Here is a 25,386-nt window from a genome sequence, read left to right as displayed (position 1 = left end):
CTTTCCACTCAGAAGAAAATATTAAACAATCCTAACTTTTTTCTTGTGACCGTATTTCATTATGTAAACAGTTCTAGCCTTAATTTATTTATTTTTTGGTGGTACTGGGGGTGGAACCCAGAGGCTTTCTACATCCGGGCTATACTCCCAGACCTATTTTATACTTTATTTGGAAACAGGGTCTCACTAAGTTGCTGAGAGCCTCACTAAGTAGCTGAGGCTGGCTTTGAACCCGTGCCATCCTCCTGTCTCAGCCTCCCAAGTGCGGGGATTACAAGCATGCGCCACCACGCCCGGCTTTAGCCTTAAAATTTAATTTAGTGTAACTAAAGGTTTATTTGTTAAATGTGGCCCAATACTTATAATTGAGCGTATGTCTGTTACAGAAATTGAATGGTTTGTTTCTAATTCCAGGCATGCATTAATAATATTTTAATGCAATTTTTATCAGGCCTAAGTGGAATATGTGTGGAATAGTGCGGTTTTACTCATTTCTCCTTTTAACTGAATTGAGATAATTTGTCCTTTTACCTTATATTTGCTTGAAATCACAACACCTACATAATATAGTACAGTAGATTACAATTTCTTTGTAAATGCTTAGTTATTCAATTGCTGTGCAATAAGTTGTTTTGAGAACTACTAGAGCTGTATGTGATCCCAACAGTGAAATTCTTCAAACAACTAATCATTTAGGCTACTGAATAATATACCAACTTTAAATTATTTCTATAGACATATAAACCTATCTGTCCACTGATAATTATCCTGATCACTTTCCGGTTTTGTTTATATTTCCTAAGCATGTAGTAAAGTGTCTAACAATTTTCACTGAGCTTATCAAGATAATATATTTAAAAGAGAAAACCTTTATTACCTTGGAATTATTTTGGTGGATCTTTTTAAGCTTATGAAACTCTTGAGTGTATGTTATTTTCAACTGAGTTTTATGAGCTGTGCCAGACAATGAAGTAACTTTTGACAGTATTGGTTATGCAAACTGAGCTTGAGTATCTAATTTCATAAGTGATTTTTTAAATTTTCCTTTGGTCCATTTTAGAGAGGATACAATAGTTGACATACACTATTATTTGCTAAATTACAGCTCTTTGGGCTTTCTTTTGCTCTAACTTTCTAAATTTGTGACCTAACATATAGTTTAAACATTTGTTCACTCATGTTCTTACTTCATGTAATATCTACTTCTGCCCCATGTCTTCTGCTAAATATATATGCTATTGATTATATATACTATCAGATTAGAGTTTTTGGCTATCTGCTTGTTGCTAGTGCCCATAACCTTCCAGTAATTACTAACATGGACACATGAAAAATACCTATGATACTATCTTAGTAAAAAAAAATAATAAATAGAAAGGAAGGAAGGAAGGTATCAGTCTACAAACGTAGTTACTATTTGGATATGAAGAACAGAAATAATTAGGGAAGAGAAGTGAAGTGGTAACCAGAAGAAAAGTGATTCATCTTGAATACCATACCATGTTTTTCATGATACAGCATTAATAACAATAACAATAAAAACAGTAATAATAGCACCCATTTAAGTCTGTACAAATCATTGTGCCTGGGCATTTTATCCTCTTGTCTCAGCCTGTAATCCTAGTACTTGAGAGACTGAGACAAGAGGATAACAAATTTGAAATCAGCCTCAGCAAGTAGTGAGACATTTGTCAATCTAGCAAGACCCTGTTTCAAAAATAAAAATAAAATAGGTCTGGGAGGGGGATAGCTGGGAGGTAGAATGCCCATGGTTCAATCCCTAGTACCACAAGCAAAATCTTAAGTCTCTTAAGTCAGTGAGGCTAGCTTTGAGCCTGTGCGATCCTCCTGTCTCTGCCTCCCAAGTTCCCAAGCCCTGGGATTACAAGTGTGCGCCACCACGCCTGACTTATTTTTATTTTGAAACAGAGTCACACTAAGTTACTAAGGACGTCACTGAGTTTGCTAAAGTTGACCTCAAACCTGAGATCCTTCTGTCTCAATCTCCCAAGTACTGAGGTTAATAGGCATGTACCACCATACCTGGCTACCTATTTTGTGTGTCTGTGTGGTACTAGGGATGGTACCCTTCTACCTTCTGAGCTACACTCCCAGACCTATTTTATATTTTATTTGGAAACAGGATCTCTTAAGCCAACGAGGCTGGCTTTGAACCTGTGCTGTCCTCCTGTCTCCACCTCCCAAGCTCAGGGATTACAAGTATGCGCCACCATGACTGGCTACCTAATTCTTTCTAATAGCTATACCATATTTCACTGTGGGGCTATATTTGAATTTACTTCCCCAGTCCCCAACTGATGAACATTTAGATTGTCTCAATGTGGGTTTTTTTGCTATTAGCAAACAATGTTGCAGTGAGTATCTGTATATGTGTGTGTTTGTATGTGTGTAACCTTTGTAAATTTATACAACTTTATCAGTAAGATAAATTCTTAGAAGTCACTAAGGTGAATTCTAAGGTATGTGCATTTAACATTCTGGTAGATATTGTCCAATTATTCTCCAAAAGAGAACTGATGTATACTAATTTACACTTGAGCCCAAAGCAAGTGCCATTTTATTCTTACCCTTTTAAGCACTAGGTATAGTTAATCTTTTTAATCTTTGATGGACTGCTGGAAAAATAATGTGTGTATGTATATGTATGTATGTATGTATATATATATATATATATATATATATATTCATGTGTGTGTGTGTGTGTGTGTGTGTGTGTTACTGTGGATGGAACCCAGGGGCACTCTACCTCTAAGCCATACCCCCAGCCTAGTTTTTATTTTTTATTTTGAAACAGGGTCTCACTGAGTTCCCAAATACTGGAATTACAAGTGTACGCCAGCACGCCTGGCTAATGTATACTATTTTGATTTGCATTTCTTAATTGTTTCTGAACGTGAAAATCTTCATGTTTTCATCCATATTTTTTCTTGCTTTGAACTTTTTAGGCCTTTCAATACTAATTTTATTTTTTCTATTTTGTCATGTGCTCCTTTTCTTATTAATTTTGTTATCTTTTCATATTAAAATATTAACCCAAGCCAGATGTGGTGGTGCACGTTTGTAATCCCAGAATATATATATATTCTTTATTTGGAAACAGTGTCTCACTAAGTTGCTGACAGCCTCACTAAGTAGCTGGCTTAGAACCTGTGCAATCCTCCTGTCTCAGCCTCCCAAGTGCAGGGATTACAAGAGTGAGCCACCATGCCCGGCTCTATGATTAACCTTTTGAGGAACAGCTATTATGTTTTCTACAGCAGCTACACTCTTTGACATTCACAACAACCATGTATGAGAATTCCAGTTTCTCCACATCCTCACTTAAGACTTGATTCTTTGTTTTGTTTTTTCCTTTCCTTTTCTTTTAATAAAAACCATCCTAATGGGTGTAATGTGGCATCTCATTGTAGTTTTGATTTGTATTTCCCTAATTACTAATGATGTTGAACATCTTTTGGTATGTTCATTGATCATTTATGTATTATTTACTTTGGAGACATTTCATTTCCTTTGTCCATTTTTGAATGTTTTAGGGGAGGGGTTATTGTTGGTATGCCTTCAGTTTTACAACTTAAACTGTTGATTCATTTGTAATTTATTTTGTTTAATGGGAGAGATCAAAATCCAGATATAAATTTTCCCAAGTGGATAGCCATTTATCCCAAATCACTTACTGAATAGTGCTTGCTGATATGAAGTCATTCTTGCTGTCATCTTTAATTATGAAGCACAGGAATATGTGTCTTCCACTCCTTGGAAGTATTGAGTTCTATCAATTGATAAACATTTCAGAAGAATACTGATACTGTGAAATGTTTTTTACCCATTTAGGAAACCACTTTTAATTTCTAGGTAATCAGAGTTTCCCATATCGTTTTCAGAGACAGCAGTACCACATAATATTATAAGATAAGTTGGTCTATGCTGCAGTTACAAAGCAGCTCTAAAGTCACAGTGACTTAACCATAAAAGTTTATTTCTTGCTCAAGTGTGATGCAGTCATCAGCAGTCTTCTCCGCAGTGATTCACAAGTCTAAGGCACTTCCGTCTTTCTGTCCCAGCAGGAACAAATAGCTTCTAGGTTTGTAATGGCAAAGGAAGAAAGATATAAAGGAGGAACTAGCTTCTCCGAGGACTAGAAATGACACATCACTCCCACTCACAGAACTCAGTTACACAGTACTAACCTAGCTAAAAGGAAGCCAGGACATTTTGTCTTTCTCTGTGCCTGAGAATAGGAAATTGAGTAAGAATACATTGTGATTGCTTTTCACATGTCACTTTTTACATTTCTGTATAATGTATGAAGAGTATTTATGTATTTCTGATGTACTTAGTAAAATGTGCAATTCTTATCATTCTAAAGAGTTTAAAGTGAAATGTACAAAAGTTTATAGGTAAAATTTGCAGTCCTCTTAAGGATTTCTATGATATAAAAATATAGGTTTGCTCAAGTAAAAATGATGACTGCTAATATTTGAGTGCTTACTATGTACTGGCCACTCTTATAAGTGCTTCACATATATTTAACTTTCAACACACTCTATGATATAAGTTCTGTATTGGCAAATAGAGAAGTTGTCATTTGGTCAAAGTACTACACAGCCAGCATTCATTTAAAGAGAAGGTTTAAATTTTATGTTGAGGATGGTATGTAAATCATTATTTGTAAAAGCCAATATATGCTAATAATTTTTGTGGTACTGGGGCTTGAACCCAGGGGCAGTCTACCTCCAAGCTACACCCCCAGCCTTATTTTATTATTTTATTTTATTTTATCTTACTTTGTTTTGAAACAGGGCCTCACTACGTTGCCAAGGCTGTCCTTGAACCTGTGATCCTCCTGTCTCAGCCTTCCAAGTTCCAGGATTATAGGCATGCACCACTGGTTTGGGTTGTTGATGTTAGCATCAAAACTGAAGGTCTTGAATTCTTTCTAAATCATCTGAATTAAAGTCCATCCAACTCAAATAATAGAATCATGAATCACTAAAAGTTTTTATAATGTTTATTGTGCTTTTATTGAACAAATTTTAATTTGGGTAGTACTAGAGATTGAACCCAGAAGAGTTCTGCCTCTGAGCTACACCGCAGCCTTATTTTTTTAAAACAGAGTCTTGCTAAATTACAGTGTGCTGGCCTGGAACTTATGATCCTCCAGTGTCAGCTTCCCAAGTACTGGAATTACAGGCATGCACCACCACTCCTGAATGAGTTTAAACAATTTTAAATTACTCATTAAATTATTTCATATTACTAACTGAAGTAGATTTACTATGAATCATAAGCTTGCATAGCTTTCTTCTAAGGCCTGTTTGGTATTCTTATACATTATGTTTTATTTTTGTTTTTTATAAAAAAGGCTCACAAAATGGATACTTTTTAGAAGTATTTAGAGTGTATTAGATCCACTTCTGGATCTTAGTACAATTTTGTAAAGATGTAGATCTAGAATAAAAAGTTTAAAGCATATAATTTGAAGCCATACTGTCTAAATTCGAATCACCATTTGACTTTGCTTGTTACTTAAACTGTAAGTGGTTTTAATTCTTCATATTCAAAATAGTCTGTCATGTGTAGGCACTGAAGTCCTACAGTAGCTTAGTGGTGGTTGACTAGTATTTTGAGAGTTTCCTTAAGCCCGAGGAACCAAGAAAATAAGAAAAGCAAAGAAAAATATATGATAGCATTTTTAGGATTGGCCCCATGCCAGAGTACAATTCAACACTAGCTGGGCTATTTACAACTCTGCCTTATCCTTCATTTCCTGCTTGCTCTGAAAGTCAGTCAGAGGTGAGTGATCAGAGTGTTCTTAGTCTATTTCTGATCATGAGTCAAACCCTTGGTATGTGTATTGCTTTCTTGATTCCCCAGTATACACAGGAACTTTTGAACGCCTTTTGTGTGCATATATGTGTGGTACTGGGGATTGAACCCAGGGACATTCCACCCCTGTGATACACTACCCCCCAAGACATATTTTATTTTTTATTCTGAAACAGGGTCTCAGTAAGTTGCTGAGTATGGCTTTGAACCTGTGATCCATCTCCTAAATACTGTATTTATAAGCATGCACCACCATGTCCAGCTTGAAAGTCTTTATTCCCCGTTTATCTCTTTTTTCAACCTCTTCCTACCGAGAATTTTTGGACTGTCTATTGCTCTCCCCAAAATTACATCCTACTCAGCTTCACTGACCAATACTTTTGTTTTATATGCTTTCAACAAAAGCTACTGTGGGGAAAGCCACCCCAGCTCTGAGAATGCTCCAAAACTGGGTATCCTTGAATCTGACCTTGAGGGAGCTATCAGACCGATCAAAACACCCAGACAGGCATTTAAGAATAAAATCTGCATTGCTTTCTTTGGTAGCAGTAACCTCCACCAGGAGTGTGAGTCAGTATCTTCATGGTTGTCTATTATCTGGGGTGTGAAGGGCAGTGGGCAAGCAATTTAAAACACAGCGGCACAGTCTCACCACCGCACAGCAGTGTCTTTCTTCATTAATCTTCCCCTGGTTGTTTTAAGTGTTTTTCTAGAGTTCAGAATATGCCAGATGTTGATTCTGAGGGGTTTCCAGCCCCTCAAAATTTTCTGTGTAGAGACAGAGCCCTGGAGTCTCCTGGTCTGCTATTTTCAATGATATCATTTACTTAATCCACTTTTTTTTTTTTTCAATTTATTTTTATTGGTGCAATGTATTCATACATCATAGTGGTATAAAGAAAATACTTTTGTATACATACATGCACATCTCGCCCAGTTAGCCCCTACCACGATCCCCACCCCATTCCCTCCCCATCCCTCCTTCCCGCGCTTGGCTTACTGGTTGACATCTAGTATTATAGCAATTTATACAATATTAACATTGATAATCTCACATAACAGTTTCATTTGTCTGGTACCAAACTTTTGATGACTTAAAGATAACATTTCAATATTTCTTTTTGCTTTCTTTCTTACCAGAGAGTATTTTTTTCTTTTTTTTTTTTTTAGGTGAAACTATCATACATTAATTTATTTATTTTTCAGAAAAAATCTATCCTGATATGGAATATGGACTCTAGATACCCAAAACAGTCTCAAAGGAGAACAAAGCTAGAAGATGTATATTTTCTGATTTCAAACCATATAAAGCTACAATAATTGAAACAGTGTAGTACTGTTCTAAAGGCAGATATATAAACCATTGGAGCTAAATATAAGCCTAGAGATAAATTCTTCCATACATTGTCAAGTTATTTTTGACAAGGTTTCCATGAACTTTTGGTGGAGGAAATACTAGTCTTTTAACTAAATATTGTTGAAAAATAATAATAAATGAAAAAGAATAAAATTGGACCCTTACCTAACACATATACAAATATTAACTCAAAATAGATAAAAGACCTAAATATAAATCTTAATACTATAAGCTTTTAGAAGAAAATCTGGGTCATAAAACCTTACAACATTGAAATTGGAAGTGATTTCTTGGATATGATTTCAATGGCACAGGCAACAAAAGAGTAAATAAACTCCCTAAAAAATAAAAAAATATTGTATATCCAAAGACAATGTAAACAGAGTTAAAAGTTACTGATCCTCTTCCAAGAGTTCCTCCTATGACCCATTTCTCCCTACCTCTCACATATTAGGGAAAGTATCTGATTTCTTATTTTTTGTGCCTGACTAATCTCACTTAGCATAATGTCCTCCAGTTCCATCCATTTCCCTGAAAATGATGTAATTGAGTTTTTTTTGATGGCTGAGTAAAATTCCATTGTGTACATATCCCACAGTTTTGTAATCCATTCATCTGTTGATGGACATCTTGGCTGGTTCCATAGTTTGGCTATGGTGAATTGTGCAGCTATGAACATAGATACACATGCATTAGTTTGGTAGTTTGGTTTCTTTTCTTTTGGGTAGATACCCAACAGTGGTATTGCTGGATCAAATGGAAGATTTGTTCCCATTCTTCTGAGGATTCTCCATACTGTTTTCCAAAGTGGTTGCACTAATTTGCAATCCCACCAACAATGTCTTAGCGTTCCCACTTCTCCACATCCTCGCCAGCATCTGTTGTTGTTTGTGTTTTGAATGATGGCCATTCTAGTTGGAGTTAGGTGAAATCTCAGGGTAGTTTTGATTTGCATCTCTCTGATTGCCAGTGATGTTGAGCATTTTTTCATGCATTTATTGGCCATTTGAATTTCTTCTTTTGTGAAGTGTCTATTTAGTTCATTTGCCCATTTTGTTATTGGATGCTTTGTTTTCTTAGTGTTGAGTTTCTTGAGTTCTCTGTATATTCTAGATATTAGTCCTCTATCAGTGGTGTAGGTGGCAAAAATCTTCTCCCATTCTGTTGGCTCTCGATTGAGGTTCTTGATAGTTTCCTTTGCTGAACAGAAGCTCTTCAGTTTCATGCAATCCCATGTATTGATTCTCCTTTTAATTTGTTGTGCCTTTGGGGTCTTGTTGAGGAAATGTTTGTCTGTGCCTATGTGTTGTAGTGTTGGACCTATGCCCTCTTCAAGGAGCTTCAAGGTCTCTGGTTTAATTTCCAAGTCTTTGATCCATCGTGAGTTGACTTTTGTACAGGGTGAAAAAGTGGGATTAACATCCAATTTTCTGCATATGGTTAACCAGTTTTGCCAACACCATTTGTTGAAGAGGCTATCTTTTTTCCAGTGTATGTTTTTGGCCCCTTTGTCAAAAATCAATTGGCTGAAAGTGTGTGGACTTGTTTCTGGGTCTTCTATTCTGCTCCATTGGTCTATATATCTGTTCTTTTGCCAGTACCATGCTGTTTTTATTACAATGGCTTTGTAGTATAGTTTAAAGTCAGGTATTGTGATTCCTCCTGCGTGGTTTTTGTTGCTGAGAACTACCTTGGCTATTCTGGGCTTTTTGTTATTCCAGATAAATTTAAGGACTGATTTTTCTATGTCTGTGAGGAATGATCTTGGTAGTTTAATGGGCATTGCATTAAATCTGTAGATCACTTTTGGGAGGATGGCCATTTTAATGATATTAATTCTGCTTAATCCACTTTTGATAAAGCTTGAAAGTATCTGAAGCTGCCTTAGTTGATAAAGCCACTTCAAAAGAAATACTCTTAACAGATGAGTGGATAAAGAAGATGATATATATGCAACAGAGTTTTACTCAACCATAAAGAAGAACAAAATCATGTCATTTGCAGGAAAATGGATGGAACTAGAGAACATTATGCTAAGTGAAATCAGCCAGTCTCAGAAAGTCAAGGGTCGTATGTTTTCTCTCATAGGTGGAACTAGAGAGAAAATAGAAAACAAAAGGGACTTCAGATAAATGAGGAGAGAGACTAGTAGAATAGTGAATGGGTTTGGGGGAAGGAGGTGGAGAAAGGAAAAAGGATTGATGAAAGAAACAGTTCAAGTAGTGCTATGTCCATATATGAAGGTTTCCCTACCAATACCACTAAAATACACAGGGAGGGGGATGCAGAGGGAAACACTCCACAAGCTGTGTGCATGTATGAATGTATCACTTTGAACCTCAGTATGTTGTGTAATTATAAAGCACCAATAAAAATTTTTAAAAGCCTCAATATATCATTTATTTAATTACATATATGTAATTAAAATACATAAAGTAGATATATGTAGTTTTGCTTCATCTCTAATGAATTTTGCAAAGAAATTGAAAATTGAATTTCAAAATACGAAAACTTATCTTTGCATGTCTTTGAAATTTAACAATAAGCTGTTTATTTGGCACCATATAAATGATCTTAAAAGATGTAGACTTGCTTTGCTCCACCAAAAATAAAACAAAAAAGAAGAAGAAAAGGATGCTAAACATGACTTTGGAGTACCATATCTTGACATTACTAGTAGCAACTTTTATCTGCAGAAATTACTTTAAGTTTGATAGCTGTGTATGAAGAATTGGAGAGGAAAGGGAGGTGGGGGACAGTATGAATATTGTAAGCGAAAATCATCAGCTTATGTGATTCTAAATCCAAGTAAATATTTAACTATTTTACAATACTTACCATCTGTTTTTTTTTTACTTTTAGGTGATATTATAAAAGCTGCAACTCAACTGGATAGAGTCCATATCATCGGTATCTTGGATATCTGTAATTTGGGTAACAACAAAGTGGAAGTCTATTTGCAGAAAATTTATTGTCCAGAGAATACCTCTTAAAATTTGCCAAATGAAATTATTACATGTTATAAAGTGAATGCTACTTTAAAGATATTCTATTACTTTGCTGGTATTCTCAGTAACTTTTCAGCAAGAATATTATATGATCGCTAATATTCACTGGTTTATGCTCATCCTGTATCTCGAGATAATGCTTCATTCATACTAGATTCGTTGTTAAAAGAGGTCATTAAAACAATTTTTGTGTATCAAAAATTTATCTTCTACATGAATATTATCTGGACCTATAATAATTCGTGTTCACTGTTTCATTTGTGAAGTGTAAGTTTATTCTAAAGTTTTAGGTACAAGGCATCCTGACTTGCAAAAGTAAATTTCATGGAGATTTAGCATCCTTTCAGTTTTAGTCGCATCTAATGGCAGATGCTGAATTGCTGATCTAAAGATTAAATTCTCATTCTCCTGAACTGGTTAATGTATATTTCTCACAACCAAAATACTTCCTATAATTCCCAAAACACACATGGATTGTTATGGTCTTTGTGCCCCATATTCTTAAAATTTGGTCAGCTGTAAAATGGGCGTGCAGGATCAAAGTTTTCCACACCATATTGTGATTACATATGCTTTGAATTTCTAAATATTTTGCCCAGTATGTGATGTTAAATCCAGATGCTGCGGTATGTCTATATTCTTGCTGTACTCATTTGTAGTTTCAGATATGTAATGTGAGTTGAAATTGTGAAATTTTCTCTCTTAACATCTTAACATTATATTGAAAGTAGAAAACAGTAACTATGGGAATCGGTTCCATTCGGTTATCTATTATACTTCACCTTACGTGTAGATGGCTGACCTATGTTTGTAACAGCCTGTGCTTGACATCTATGTGATTTGTTAGAGGAGCTAAAGCAGCCATCAAATGAGATTAAAGATTATTCTTCATCAATATAAATCCAGTTGTAGTTAAGCTATTAACTTATGGGATTTCCCTGTAGTTCTATAGTTCTGTGACTTCATATATTATGCATTTTAAACGTGGTGGGCAGCCTGTGGAACTTAAAGATATACTGCAGTTTGGTCATAAATGTGTTCAGTGTTTTATTCTTTATAACTGTGTTTAAATGTTAACTAAAATAGTGAATACTCATGTGAAAATTTTGTGTTATTAAAGAAGTTAAAACACAATAAATTGTTGGTTTCCTGTCTTATTTTGGATGCATTTGATGTGTTTTCTCCATAGTTTCAGGTTATATGTATACTTGCTAAAGGATCCAGGATATTTTTTCTATATGGTATTGAAGACTGGTGTTTACCATATGTGATCCGGGTTTTTGTATAAAGCTGTTATAACTTTTGACAGGCAATGCAATTTAATGCCACATAAATGTAAAAGAGGAAAAAAAACTTAAATAGCTATTAACTGAAAACCACAGGCAAGGATTTCAAAACTATACATAGTTGTAATTTCTGTTCTTATATTGCATAGGAAACATGAACTATTTAAAATTTTAGGAATTTCCAAAACAAAAAAACTTCACCACTAGAGATTGAACCCAGGGGAATTCTATCTCAGAGCTACACTCCCAAATTTTTCTAATTTTTTTTTTCAGTACTAGGGATGGAACCCAGGGGCACTCTACCTCCAAGATACACCCCCAGCCCTGTTTTTTTATTCTTTATTTTGAAACAGGGTCTCAATGAATTGCAAAGGACCTCACTTCACTTAGTAGCTGAGGCTGTCTGTGAACCATGATCCTTCGGTCTCAGCCTCCAGAATGCTGGGATTACAAGCGTGTGCCACCACACCCGGCTAATTTTTTGTTTTGAAACACAGTCTCACTAGGTTTCCGAATCTTGCAAAGTTACTGAGGCTGTCCTTGAACCTGGAATCCTTCTGTCTCAGCCTCCCAAGTACTGGGATTATGCCACCATACCCATTTCACGGGGAAATATACTTTACATTCTAGCAGTGTTTCTAGAGTTAAACATCTGTGTCCATATTTCTGGTTGCTGCAGATTAAAATAGCTACAATGGCAGTTCCCTAGGGAAGTAGCAATTTGCCATCAGAAGAATTTGTAAGTGATAATGTGTTCATTAATTCCAAAGCAACACAAATAAATTCCTATAAATCAAATTTCATATTAACATATCAACTAGTAAAATTTAGAATAATATATACTCAGGTGGCGTAGTGGTGCACGCTTGTAATACCAGCATTTTGGAGGCTGAGACAGGAAGATCGCAGTTTGTGGACAGCCTCAGCTACTTGGTGAGGCCCTTTGCAACTTAGTGAGACTCTGTTTCAAAATAAAGAATAAAAAAATAGGGCTTGGGGTGTAGCTCGAAGGTAAAGAGCCCGAGTTCCTCTCCAGTACTGTAAAGAAGAAGAAGAAGAAGAAAGAAGAAGAAGAAGAAGAAGAAGAAGAAGAAGAAGAAGAAGAGGAGGAGGAGGAGGAGGAGGAGGAGGAGGAGGAGGAGGAGGAGGAGGAGGAGGAGGAGGAAGGGGGGAGGGGAGTGGGAGCGGGGAAGGGGGAGGAGGAGGAGGAGGAGGAAGGGGGGAGGGGAGTGGGAGCGGGGGAGGGGGAGGAGGAGGAGGAGGAGGAGGAGGAGGAGGAGAAGGAGAAGGAGAAAAGGAGAAGGAGAAGAATATATACTCCTCCAGAGGACTAAGAGGAGTACAGTCTCTCAGTGAGGTTTCTAATTTGGGTAGCACATGGAATATACACATTAAAATGCTTTGGTGCCGGGTGGGGTGGCACACACTTGTAATCTCCACACTTGGAAGACTGAGACAGGAGGATCGCACAAGTTTGAAGCCAGCCTCAGCTACTTAATGAAACCCTGTTTCCAAATAAAATAGAAAATAAGTCTGGGAGTATAGCCCAGAGGTAGAAAGCCTCTGGGTTCGAGCCCCAGTATCACCCCAAAAAATAATCCTTTTGTAAGCTATTAAAGGAAGAATTTAAGCACATGTTCTCTTTGCTAAACATTTTAGTCCAGAAAATACTTTTTCTTTATTGGAAATATCCTATATTTATTTTATGTATATTAAGAAGAGGATTTCTTTTTTTAAATTTATTTTTATTGGTGCATTCTAATCATATATCACATTGGAATACGAGACTTGAGAGGATATACAAGCACACATCATCCAATTAGCCCTCATCCAGTTCCCATCCCCTTCCCTCCCCCTCCCTCGATCCCATGCTTGTTTGGTGATTAACTTTGATACATTTGTTTATGTACCTCCTGATTTTAAAAAGGCTCTATCCTCCCCTATTCCATACCCTCTGATTGGTCACCTTAATTGATTCACTATAGGGCCCTTTCTATAACTCAACCTCTTCCTGTTGCCCCTTTCCTCCTAGTTATTGCTGATTAGGGGAAGCATCTAGTTTTTATTTTCTGTGATATTTCTCTGTGCATGCCGCGTTGCAAGTACCAATCCCACTCTTGATGGCCCCAATAGTGGCCTGGCTACCTGGTGGACTGATCCAGACCTCGCTGGCTCAAGCAGCAGCCTCGCCTCATGGGAGGCCCTGATTCTGGCCTCGCTGGCCCCTACAACGTCTTAACCCCTCTGCTGGTTCTGATCCCAGCCTTGGCCCCAGCATCGGCCTAGCCTCAAGGCAAGCTCCGTCCCAGCCTCACTGACCCTGGTACTGGCCTAACCCCTCGACTGACTCCTCTCCTGGCCTCGGAGTCCTCGTAGCAGCCTTGCCTCACGGAAGGCTCCGATGTCGGCCACTGGCCCCAGCACCAGCCTAACCCCTCAGCAGGCTCCGATTCCAACCTGGGAGGCCTCAGTAGTGGCCTTGCCTCATGGCTGGCTCCGATGCCGGCTTCACTGGCCTCGTTACCAGCCTAACCCCTCAGCAGGCTCCAATCCCAGCCTCGGAGGCCTCAGTTGCGGCCTTGCCTCATGGCTGGCTCTGATGCCAGCCACTGGCCCCAGCACCAGCCTTGCTTCACGGCAGGCTCCTATGCCGACCTTTGGCCCCGGCACCAGCATAACCCCTCCACAGGCTCCGATCCCGGCCTCGGAGGCCCTAGCAGTGGCCTTGCCTCACGGTAGGCTCTGATCCTGGTCTCGCTGGCCCCCGCGCCTGCCTAACCACTTGGCAGGCTCCGTTCCCGGCCTCGGAGGCCCCAGCACCGGCCTTGCCTCACGGCAGGTTCCGATGCTGGCTGCTGGCCCCGGCATTGGCCTAACCCCTCTGCAGACTCCAATCCCAGCCTCACTGGCCCCAGCACTGGCCTAACCCCTTGTCAGGCTCCGATCCTGGCCTTGGAGGCCCCAGTAGCAGCCTTGCCTCACGGCAGGCTCTGATCCTGGCCGTTGGCCCCGGCAATGGCCTAACCCCTCAGCAGGCTCCAATCCTGGGCTCGGAGGCCCCAGCACCGGCCTTGCCTCATGGCTAAGAAGAGGATTTCAAAGAAATTTGAAATTCTTCCTTGGTGTCACTAATAGTTTTATTTGGTACAAACTATAAACTATAAACAATTCTTATTTTTCTTTTTGTGTGTGTGGTACTGGGGGTTGAACCCAGGGGCATTCTACCTCTGTGCTACACCCCAGCCCTATTTTATTCTTTCTTTCTTTCTTTCTTTCTTTCTTTCTTTCTTTCTTTCTTTCTTTCTTTCTTTCTTTGTGGTACTGGTGTTCCTGGAAACCCTTCTGCCTCTGGGCTATACACGCAGACATATTTTATATTTTTATTTGGAAACAGGGTCTCTTAAACCAGCAAGGCTGGCTTCAAACCTGCACGGTCCTCCTGTCTCCACCTCCCAAGCGTGGTGATTACAAGTGTGCACCACCATACCCAGCTTTATTCTTTATTTTGAAACAGGGTCCCACTAAGTTGCAAGGGGGGGCCTCACTAAATAGCTGAGGCTGGCCATGAACCTGCAATCCTGTCTCAGCCTCCCAAGTACTGGGATTATAAGTGTGTGCCATCACACTTGGCCAATTCTTATTTTTCTAAAACCATTCACATAGCTAATAACTGAGCTAGTTGCTATTACATCAAATGGGATTAAAGATTATTCTATATCAGATATATTTACATTATTTCTTTGTTAAACATTTTTACCCAATAATTTTATGTAAATTAACAAGAGGTGAAATATGTATTAACTTTGCTTATTTCAATAACCAACTAAAGCTTTTTTATGTTTTTTTTTTTTTGTTTGTTTTGCGGTACTTGGAATAGAAGCCAGGGACATTCTAACTCCGAGCTACACCCCAGCCTTATTTTTTGTTCTTTATTTTGAAACAAGGTCTCACTGAGTTGCAAAGTGCCTCAGGCTGAGGCTGACTGCAAAATAGAATCCTCCTGTCTCAGCCTCCCAAATGCTGGAATTACAAGCATGTGTCACCACACCTGGCTTGCATTTTGATTTTTTACTAAGGCATTCTAAAGAAAATTTTTTGAAAAATAAGTAAAAATGAAATGGGATTATGTGACGTTTTTAGCTGCTAGGTAAGATTATATTTGAGTTTGTGTCCAAGTCTTCTTAAACAATATCATAGATTCCCAAAGTCTAAAGTACCACCCCTGAGGGAGGGGTAATTCTGGATCCATCCAAGGGATCAGTAGTAGTTTCAGGTGCAATTGGAGACATTAAATAAGAATCTAATATTTGGGAAGCTGAAGACAGGAAGATCATAGTTTGGAAACCAGCCTCGGGAATTTAGCTAGATTCTCAGCAACCCAACGCAACTGTTTCAAAATAATTTTTTTTAAAGTAGGACTCAAAGGAAGAATGACCATGAGTTCAATCCCCAGTGCCACAAAAATTAATGTAAAAAATAAGGAGGCAATGGTAACACCCAGAGGGTTGCTGGGTTTTGTTTTGTTTTCTGTAGAGGGGATGGCAAGCCAATAAGTTTGGGAATCTAATAACTGTAAAATTTTCTTTTCATCCAGGTCATGCTACACACTACCTCATCTTTCATATGCACATTAATATATTGATACCATTTCTAGCCCTAAGTGTGTGTGTGTCTGTGTATGCACTCATGTGTATAAATACAGATTTAAAGCTAGCCACTAAATCCCTGTGTGATCTTAAGGAATGCCACTTAAACTTCTTGTCTTCAATTTCCTTGTTTGTAAAATTTGCAAAATAATGGTCACATATAGTTCTATAATATGCATTCTCCCTTCTTCTTCTTCTTCTTCTTCTTCTTCTTCTTCTTCTTCTTCTTCTTCTTCTCCTCCTCCTTCTCCTCCTCCTCCTCTTGCTCCTCCTCCTCCTCCTTTTTGATCTCTCTCTCTCTCTCTCTCTCTCTCTCTCTCTCTCTCTCTCTCTCTCTTTCTCTCTCTCTCTCTTTGTGACACTGGGGATGAAATCCAGGAGCATTCCACCTCGGAACTCCACTTCCAGCCAATAGAATGGGAGCCAATAGAATGGGAGAAAATTTTTGCCTATCGCTCCTCTGATAGATGACTAATATCTAGAATATATAGATAACTCAAGAAATTTACAGGTAAGAAAAAAATAACCCAATCAAAAAATGGGCAAGTTAGGGCTAGGGGTATAACTCAGAGGTAGAATGCCCCTGGGTTCCATCCCTAGTAGTGAAAAAAAAGGAAGGGGCAAGTGAACTAAATAGACACTTCACAATAGAAGAAATTCAAATGGCCAACAAAGGTATGAAAAGATGTTCAATGTTATTAGCAATCAGAGAGATTCAAATCAAAACTACCCCGAGATTTCACATAACTCCAATTAAAATGTCAATCATTCAAAACACAAACAACAACAAATGCTGGCTAGGAAGTGAAGAAGTAGAAATTCTAAAACACTGTTGGTGGGATTGCAAAGTAGTGCAACCAGTTTGGAAAACGGTATGGAAAATCCTCAGAAGAATGAAAATGAACCTACCATATATCCAGCAATACCACGTCTGGGTATCTACCCAAAAGAATGGAAAGCAAATTACAAAACTACTGCATGCATATCTATGTTCATAACCACACAATTCACAATATTCTTTATTTTTTATTTTTTATTGGTGCACTGTATTCATACATCATAATGGGATAAAAAAAAAAAAACTTTTGTAGACATACATGTACACATCACCCAGATAGCCCCTACCCAATCCCCACCCCGTTCCCTCCCCATCCCTCCTTCCCACACTTGGCTTAGTGGTTGACATCTAGTATTATAGCAATTTATCCAAAATTAACAATGATAATCTCACATAACAGATTGATGTGTCTAGTACCAAGCTTTTGATGACTTAGAGATAACATTTCAATATTTCTTTTTGCTTTCTTTCTTACCAGAGGTATTTTTTCTTTTTTTTAAGGTGAAACTATCATACATTTATTTATTTTTCAGAAAAAAAATCGATCATAACATCAAATATGAACTCTAAATACCTAAAACAATCTCGAAAAAGAACAAAACTAGAAGATGTACATTTTCTGATTTCAAACCTTATAAACCAACAATAATTGAAACAGTATAGTACTGCTATAAAGGCAGATATATAAACCAGTGGAGTAAAATTAAAAGCCTAGAAATAAATTCTTCCATTATGGTCAAGTTACTTTTGACAAGGTTTCCAAGAACATTTGGTGAAGGAAATAATAATCTTTTCACTAAATATTGTTGAAAAATAATAATTACATGAAAAGAATAAAACTGGAACCTTACCTAAAACCATATACAAATATTAACTCAAAATAGATAAAAGACCTAAATGTAAATCTTAAGACAATAGACTTTTAGAAGAAAATCTGGATCATAAAAATTCACAATATTGAAATTGGCAGTGATTTCTTGGATATGATTTCAAAGGCACAAAAAACAAAAGGATAAACAAACTTCCTAAAAAATAAAAAAATATTGTACATCCAAAGACAATGTAAACAGAGTTAAAGTTACTGATAGAATGGGGTAAAATATTACCAAATGCTATATCTGAAGGTATATTAATATTCCAAATAGAAATCCTAAAAATTAGCAACAATAAAAGCAAACAATACAATTTAGAAATAGGTAAAAGACTAAAATAAATAATGAATCTCCAAAGATAACCAATATTAGTTATCTGCTGAATGGAAAATCTTGTTTCTCTGGTTATCGTGTGTGTTACCTAATTCTTCTTTGTAGTTAATCTCTTTGAGTATTTTCTCTAGTGCTGGTTTTGAAGACAAAAATTCCTTCAGTTTCTGTTTGTCATGGAAGCTTCTTATTTCTCCATCTAATTTGATAGATAGTTTTGCTGGGTAGAAAATTTTTGGCTGGAAGTTGTTTTCTTTCAGAGTTTGGAATATGTTACTCCAAGCCCTTCTGGCTCTCATGACTTGGTTTGGGAAGTCTGGAGTGATTCTAATTGGTTTGCCTCTGAATGTCACTTGGCCTTTTGCCTTTGTTGCCTTTAAGATTCTCTGCTTGGCTTCCACATTGGTCATTTTGACAATTATGTGGCGTGGGGAACCTCTTCTCTGATCCTGTCTAAAGGGAGTTCTATATGTTTCCTGGACGTGTGTATTGACCTCTTGCTCTATGTTTGGAAATTTTTCTGCTATTATTTCTTTGAAGAGATTATTGATCCCTTTGGTTTCACCTTCTTTTCCCTCCTCTATTCCAATTATTCTTAGGTTAGCTCTCTTAAAATGGGCCCATATTTCTTCAATGTCAGATTCCTGCTGTTGGATTGTTTTTTTTTTTTTCTAAATTAGAAACTATGCGTTCATTTTTGGAGTGATCATCTTCTAAGAGAGAGATTCTATTCTTCATGTGGTCTAATCAGTTGTTTGTGCTTTGAATTGTGGCCTTTACTTCATTAATTGCATCCTTTATCTCTTTTTGGCTCTCTCTGAATTCTTTACGAAACACCTCTATTATTTCTATAGTTATTTCCAATTATTCTTAGGTTAGCTCTCTTAAAATGGGCCAATATTTCTTCAATATCAGATTCCTGCTGTCTGATTTTTTTCTAAGTTATTAATTATGTGTTCGTTTTTGGAGTGATCATCTTCTAGGAGCGAGATTCTATTTTCCATTTGGTGTAATCGATTGTTTATACTTTTAATTGAAGCCTTTACCTCGCATCCTTTATGTCTTTTAGGCTCTCTTTAAATTCTTTTCGAAGGTCCTTTATTATTTCTACAGTTATATTCCTGATTTGATCTTCTGGAGATCTCTGAATTTCTTTGTTATCAGGTTCTGATAATATGGGGTTGTGGGCATTCATTGCTCTATTGTTGTTCCTCTTTCCCATGATTTCAGAATATTGTGCCTTCCCTGGGTCACTACGACTTCACTTAGGGTGTTCTGTATCTCGAGTCTGTGGTAATCTCAGTCACCACTACTCCTTTACTGGGTTGTATCGCAAAGTCTCTGACCCAGGGAGTTAATCGAGGCTGCGCTAGACTGTGGGGGTGCTGGGCTGGGCGTTTTCCCACAGGGAGCTGCAACTAGGGAGTGGTATCTCTACCACCGCTATTCCTTCACTGGGTTGGACTGCAAAATCTCAGACCCAGAGAGATTATCACAGTCCCTGGGCATGCAGTACTGAAATTTCTCCTTTAGGGGCCGCAATTTCACTCATGGTTATTGTGCGTGTTGATCAGGAGCTGTCGAGGGTGCGGCGAACTTGCTTCTGCTGCTGGAAATATGGCGCCTCTGCCACGCCCTCGGCTGTGAGGCTGGCATATTTCTTTTCTGGTTTTGAGCTCTGTTCTGAGTCCCTGGAAGGCGTGATGAGCTTGACCACTGGGAGTTTTAGGTGTTCTTTGCGCCAAAAGAACTGCTGAATTACACCCGAATGATCCGCGGCTGCTCATTTCAGCTCCTTGTTTACCTTTACTCTCTGGATCCTGGTGCTATGAGGGAAAATGGTGCCGGAGCGGCCCCGCTGCTGCATTGCGGGCTTGATTTCTGGTCTCTGGTTGTTCTTCTAGTCGTTTTTTTCTCTGTCTCTTGTGTTTACATTTTCTATTTCTCTGCTGATGGCATTTTCTGGCAATGAAAAGTGCTGATTTTGTGGCAACAGAGATCAAGTTTTAGCAGGGCTCATTAATGCTGCTTTTCCCGGTCACTGTCTTCCCGGAAGTCCAATATTCTTTATTTTGAAACAGGGTCTCACTAAGTTGTATAGTGCCTCACAAAGTAGCTGAGGCTGGCTGGGAACCTATGATCCTCTTGTCTCAGCCTCCCAAGTACTGAGATTACAAGCGTGCACCTCCACGCCCACCTTCTATGATTGTTTTGATCTATCAGTATAATTTTTTTTTGTGGTACTGAGGGTGGAACCCAGGGGCTTTCTACCTCTGGACTACACTCCCAGACTTATTTTATATTTTACTTGGAAACAGGGTCTCACTAAGTTGCTGAGAGCCTCACTAAGTAGTTGAGGCTGGCTTCAAACCTGTGCGATCCTCCTGTCTTAGCCTCCCAAGCACTGAAATTACAAGTGTGTGCCACCATGCCCGGCTAATTATCAGTATAATTATTAAAGAACTGAAATGTTTTTGAGTTGTTTTCACGAAAATGTGATCTTCTACTAAGAATTTTTAAATTATTAAAACATTATGAGTTATACTAGTTCATTGTAACTAAAAAATAAATATCAAACTCTTTTAATCTCAGTTATTTACTGCTAGTTTTCCTCCCAATTTATTGCAATATTTTATATATTGGTGTATATATACACATATATATTCAAAACATATTAGCTCTTTTTACATGATATATGCATTTTCAATGAAAAACAAAGCAATATTTTTGAAAGAACTATAGTATCTTGGATGCTATTCTAAGATTACTATATCTATTAGCTTGAGATCCAAAAGTTGCCTCTAACAAGGTGTTAATATTTATATTGTGGATGGAATATTGAAAGAGAAAACGGCTAAGTGAACTGGGTGTGGTGGCACATCCTGTAATCCCAGTATTTGGGAGGCTGAGACTGGAGGATCACAAGTTGGAGGCCAGCATCAGCAATTTAATGAGACCCTGTTTCAAAATAAAAAATTTGGGCCGGGGTTATAGCTTAGGTAGAACTCTCCTGGGCTCAATATCCAGTACTGTTAAAAAAAAAAAAAAGGAAAGGAAGAAGCTGGGCAAGGTGGTCCGTCCTCGGAGGTAGAATGCCTTGGGTTGAATCCCTGGTAGCACAAAAAAAGTAAGAAAAGGCAGGAAAAGAGGGAGGAAGGAAGGAAGGAAGGAAGGAAGGAAGGAAGGAAGGAAGGAAGGAAGCTGGCTAAATGACTTAATACTAAATAGACAAGAAAAATTTTAAAGTCAAGCTTTATACTACAAAGTCCAATTCTTTTAATTCTTTTAATTCCTTTAATTACTTTTCATTCTAATTTGAGCACAAAGTAAAATGTTTTAATAATACTGACATATCAGTTGGTACTTTAGGTCCTTGCAAGATAAACACTAAACCCTGGGGCTCATAAAAGAATGAGCCAAATTATTGTAACATATAGCCAAATATTTGAGCATCTGCTCGGTGCCAAGCCCTAGAGTAGCACTAGAAACACAATGCAATACAAGGAAAAACAAACACTGTTCCTACTCTCATGGAACTTAGAGTGTTGTGAAGGAGAATGACATTCACAGTTACACAAACGAATGTCACAAAAAGGCATGTGGTTTATATGTAGTGTAGAGCTTTTTAACAAAGGGAGAGGTGCCTAGGAAAGATTCTGAAGAATTGAGGCACAAATCACTCACAGCAGAAGGTTGTATTTGAGGAATTGGATAAGGACCAATGTGACTGGAGTGCAGAAAGTGGCATATAGTACAAGACAGACAATTAAACAAAGGCTCTTGTGAACTCTGCAGAGCCTTCTAGATCACAGTAGAGGCTTTATTGGATCTTTAAAGTACTGGGATGCAATTGAGTGGTTGTAGCCAGTATATATCCTGATTCCTTTCGTGTTTTAAAATAGGTACTGCTTGTTGGTAGCAGAGCAGATTAAAAGGAGGTTGACAGGGACTGTTAGTTATACCCAATGTCCGATATCTTCTAGAATAATAGATCCCTCAAATTTTTAGCTGTGCATGTGCTACCCAGAATAAAGGATACTTTTCCCTGAATCCTTTGTAACTTAGAATGGCTTTCTGTTAAATTTTGATCAATGGTAGTAAGTATACATGATGCAATTTCTGAATGATTCCCTCAAAGGAAGGGAAGCATATGCTCTCTTCCCTTCCCCTCCACTCTCTGCTAGCACAGAGAGACATCTTGGATCATGGAGAAAAGGGCAGCATCCCAGGAATGGCAGAGCCACTAACTAGTAGAAGCCTAGGCCCCTGTCTTTGCTCAGCTGCCATATTAGTGGTGTACTTCTTACTTATTCTCGCTGCTACATGAGGAAAGAAAAAATTTCTGTCTTGCTTAAGCCAAAGAAATCAGACTTGTATCACACTACACAGGAGGCAAAATTGAAAATAACGAGTCCAGCTAGGTGACAAATGAAATTGAAAGAGGTAGATATATTCAATATAAACTCTGAAGGTAACTTTAAAACACAGATTTCATCAAGGCCAGTCTCAGCAATTTAACAAGGCCCTCAGCAACACAGTAAGACCCTTTTTCAAAATAAAAAAAAAAAAATAAGTCGGGCGTGGTGGCGCATGCTTGTAATCCCAGCGTTTGGGAGGCTGACAGGAGGATCGCGGTTTGCAGACAGCCTCAGCTACTTAGTGAGGCCCTTCACAACTCAGTGAGATCCTGTTTCAAAATAAATAATAAAAATATAGGGCTGAGGGTGTAACTCAAAGGTAGAATGCCCCGGGGTTCCACCCCCAGTAGTTCAAAAAATAATAATAAATAAAGTAGGGCTGGAGTTATAGCTGAAAGGTAGAATGCCACTAGGTTCAATCCCCAGTACCCTCCCCCACAAACACACACATTTTATTGTTCAGTTAAAATAGAGGTTGTAAAGTTGTAAAAGTGATAAGTATAAATCAGTGATTACTTGCAATTAATATTTAGTGCAAGCAATCAAAACAGTTTAGTAATATTAAATGTTAGGAACAGTACTAAGTAGCCAGGTGTGGTGGCGCATGCTTGTAATCCCGGTGCTTGGGAGGCTGAGACAGGAGGATCGCACAGGTTCGAAGCCAGCCTCAGCTACTGAGTGAGGCTCTCAGCAACTCAGTGAGACCCCATTTCCAAATAAAATATAAAATAGGGCTGGGAGTATAGCCCAGAAGTAGAAACCCTCTGGGTTCTACCCCCAGTACCACCAAAAAAAAAAAAGAAACAGTACTAAGTAGCAGTGCTTCTCAAACTTGGCCTTACCTGGGATTTCCTAGGAAGCTTTAAGAATTACTATGCTTAATTAATGGAGGAGCTACATCCTAATATGTGTGAAAGTATGAATATAGCATGGTTAACCTGGACAATCATTGTTGGGAGAGGGAAAAAGAAAGTTGGGGGGCATCAAGCACAGTATTAATGCCATTTTTATTATGTTCCACATAAAAATAAAAAATAAATTAAAAAATAAAAAAAGAATTACTGTGCTTGAGATTTGCCCCAAGTTTTTGATTGGGGTGCAACATGAGCATGAGAATAACTAAAAACTCCCCAGGTATCTTTTTTCTTTTTTCTTTTTTCTTTTTTTTTTGTGTATCTGTGACTGAGGATTGAACTCAGGGGTCTTCTACCTCTGAGCTACATCCCCAGCCCTTTTTGTATTTTGGTGCTGGTACAGGGGTTGGAACCCTTCTACCTCTAGTCTACACTCCCAGGCCTTTTTTGTGTGTGTGGGTCTGGGGATGGAAACTAGGGGCATTTGACCTCCGAGCTATACCCCCTGCCCTATTTTGTTATTCTTTATTTTGAAACCAGGTCTCACTGAGTTTTTTTTTGAAACAGGGTCTCTTAAACCAGCAAGGCTGGCTTTGAACCTGCACAATCCTCCTGTCTCCACTTCCCAAGCACGGGGATTACAAGCGTGCGCCACCACACCTGGCACAGCCCTTTTTGTATTTTATGCCTTGAAACAGGGTCTCACTAAGTTGTTGAGGCTGACCTCAAAACTGAAATCCTCCTGTCTCAGCCACCTAAATACTGAGATTACCAGTGTGTACCACTATGCCCAGCCCCAGATGGTTTTAATGTACAGACAAGTCTGAAGACCATTAATAATATATAGCACTGTAGCCAGGCGTGGTGCCCCACGCTTGTAATCCCCGTGCTTGGGAGGCCGAGACAGGAAGATTGTGCCGGTTCGAAACCAGCCTCAGCTGCTGGCTTAAGAGACCCTGTGCCCAAAATAAAATATAAAATAGCTCTGAGAGTGTAGCCCAGAGGTAGAAGGTCCTTGAGTTCCATCTCCAGCACCACGAAAAAAAAAAAAAAAGAAAAATAGCACTGTTTCAAGCATTTGTAAGTTTTATTTAAGCTCTTTGAACTTACCTCATATCGAGGTCCTACATTTCATGTGTTCTTTAAATACAACTCTATCATAAATTGTGGTATTGGGAAGAAAAGAATGAGAAGTTGAAAATTCCTAAAAAACTTTAATTTTCATGGAGTTCGATCATGTGTAGATCTGGAAAGGACTGTAGAAAACTCCTAGTCCAACCCCTTTTCATGTACAAATAGAGAGAAAGGCCCAGAGAAGTTTTTGTTTTCATAAGGAAGGATGGTAGTTGCTGCAGAATCCTCACTTGTGGAAACTTTTGGTTTGCAAGGTATTTTATTAATGTTCAAAGTACTACCTAAAAAAACAAACATCAGTCATTTAAACATTGGAAGTTGAAACACACTGAGGTTGAAGTAAAATGACAGCAACTGAGGTGTCAAAACCATAACTAGATGCAGTTACTAATCTGTCCTAAAATTTGAATGATGGGGCCAAGTGTGGTGGTGCATGCTTGTAATCCCAGTACTTGGGATGCTGATACAGGAGGATTGCAGGTTGAAAGCCAGCCTCAACAACTCAATGAAGCTCTCTGCAACTTAGTGAGACCCTGTTTCCAAACAGTAAAATATGCTGGGGGTGTAGCCCAGAGGTAGAATGTACTGGGTTCCATCTCCAGCACCACACACAAAAAAATCGAATGATAAAAAGTGTTTGCATTAAGCCAGACATGGTGGCCCACACTTGTAATCCCAGCATTTGGGAGGCTGAGACAGGAGGATTGCAGTTCGTGGATGGCTTTAGCTACTTAGTGAGGGTCTCTACAACTTAGTGAGACCCTGTTTCAAAATAAAGAATAAAAAATAGGGCTGG

The 25,386-nt window shown here is 38.3% G+C and overlaps 1 protein-coding gene across 3 annotated transcripts in view; it reads left to right on the top strand.

The window, feature by feature from the left end:
• The window catches only part of RADX (RPA1 related single stranded DNA binding protein, X-linked), a gene marked incomplete at both ends in the record, with an annotated part of 75,810 nt that extends 65,613 nt beyond the window's left edge, over positions 1–10,197 (top strand). For all 3 annotated transcript variants that reach the window (XM_080719592.1, XM_080719591.1, XM_080719590.1), the window contains one exon: positions 10,067–10,197. In XM_080719592.1, coding sequence (XP_080575718.1) covers positions 10,067–10,197 — 131 coding nt within the window. The remainder of the gene's footprint in view (positions 1–10,066) is intronic.
• Between the last annotated feature and the right edge of the window lie 15,189 nt (positions 10,198–25,386).

Source organism: Muscardinus avellanarius (genome assembly GCF_963383645.1).
Source record: "Muscardinus avellanarius genome assembly, chromosome: X".
NCBI lineage: Eukaryota > Metazoa > Chordata > Mammalia > Rodentia > Gliridae > Muscardinus > Muscardinus avellanarius.
This window is presented reverse-complemented; position numbering and strand designations above follow the sequence as displayed.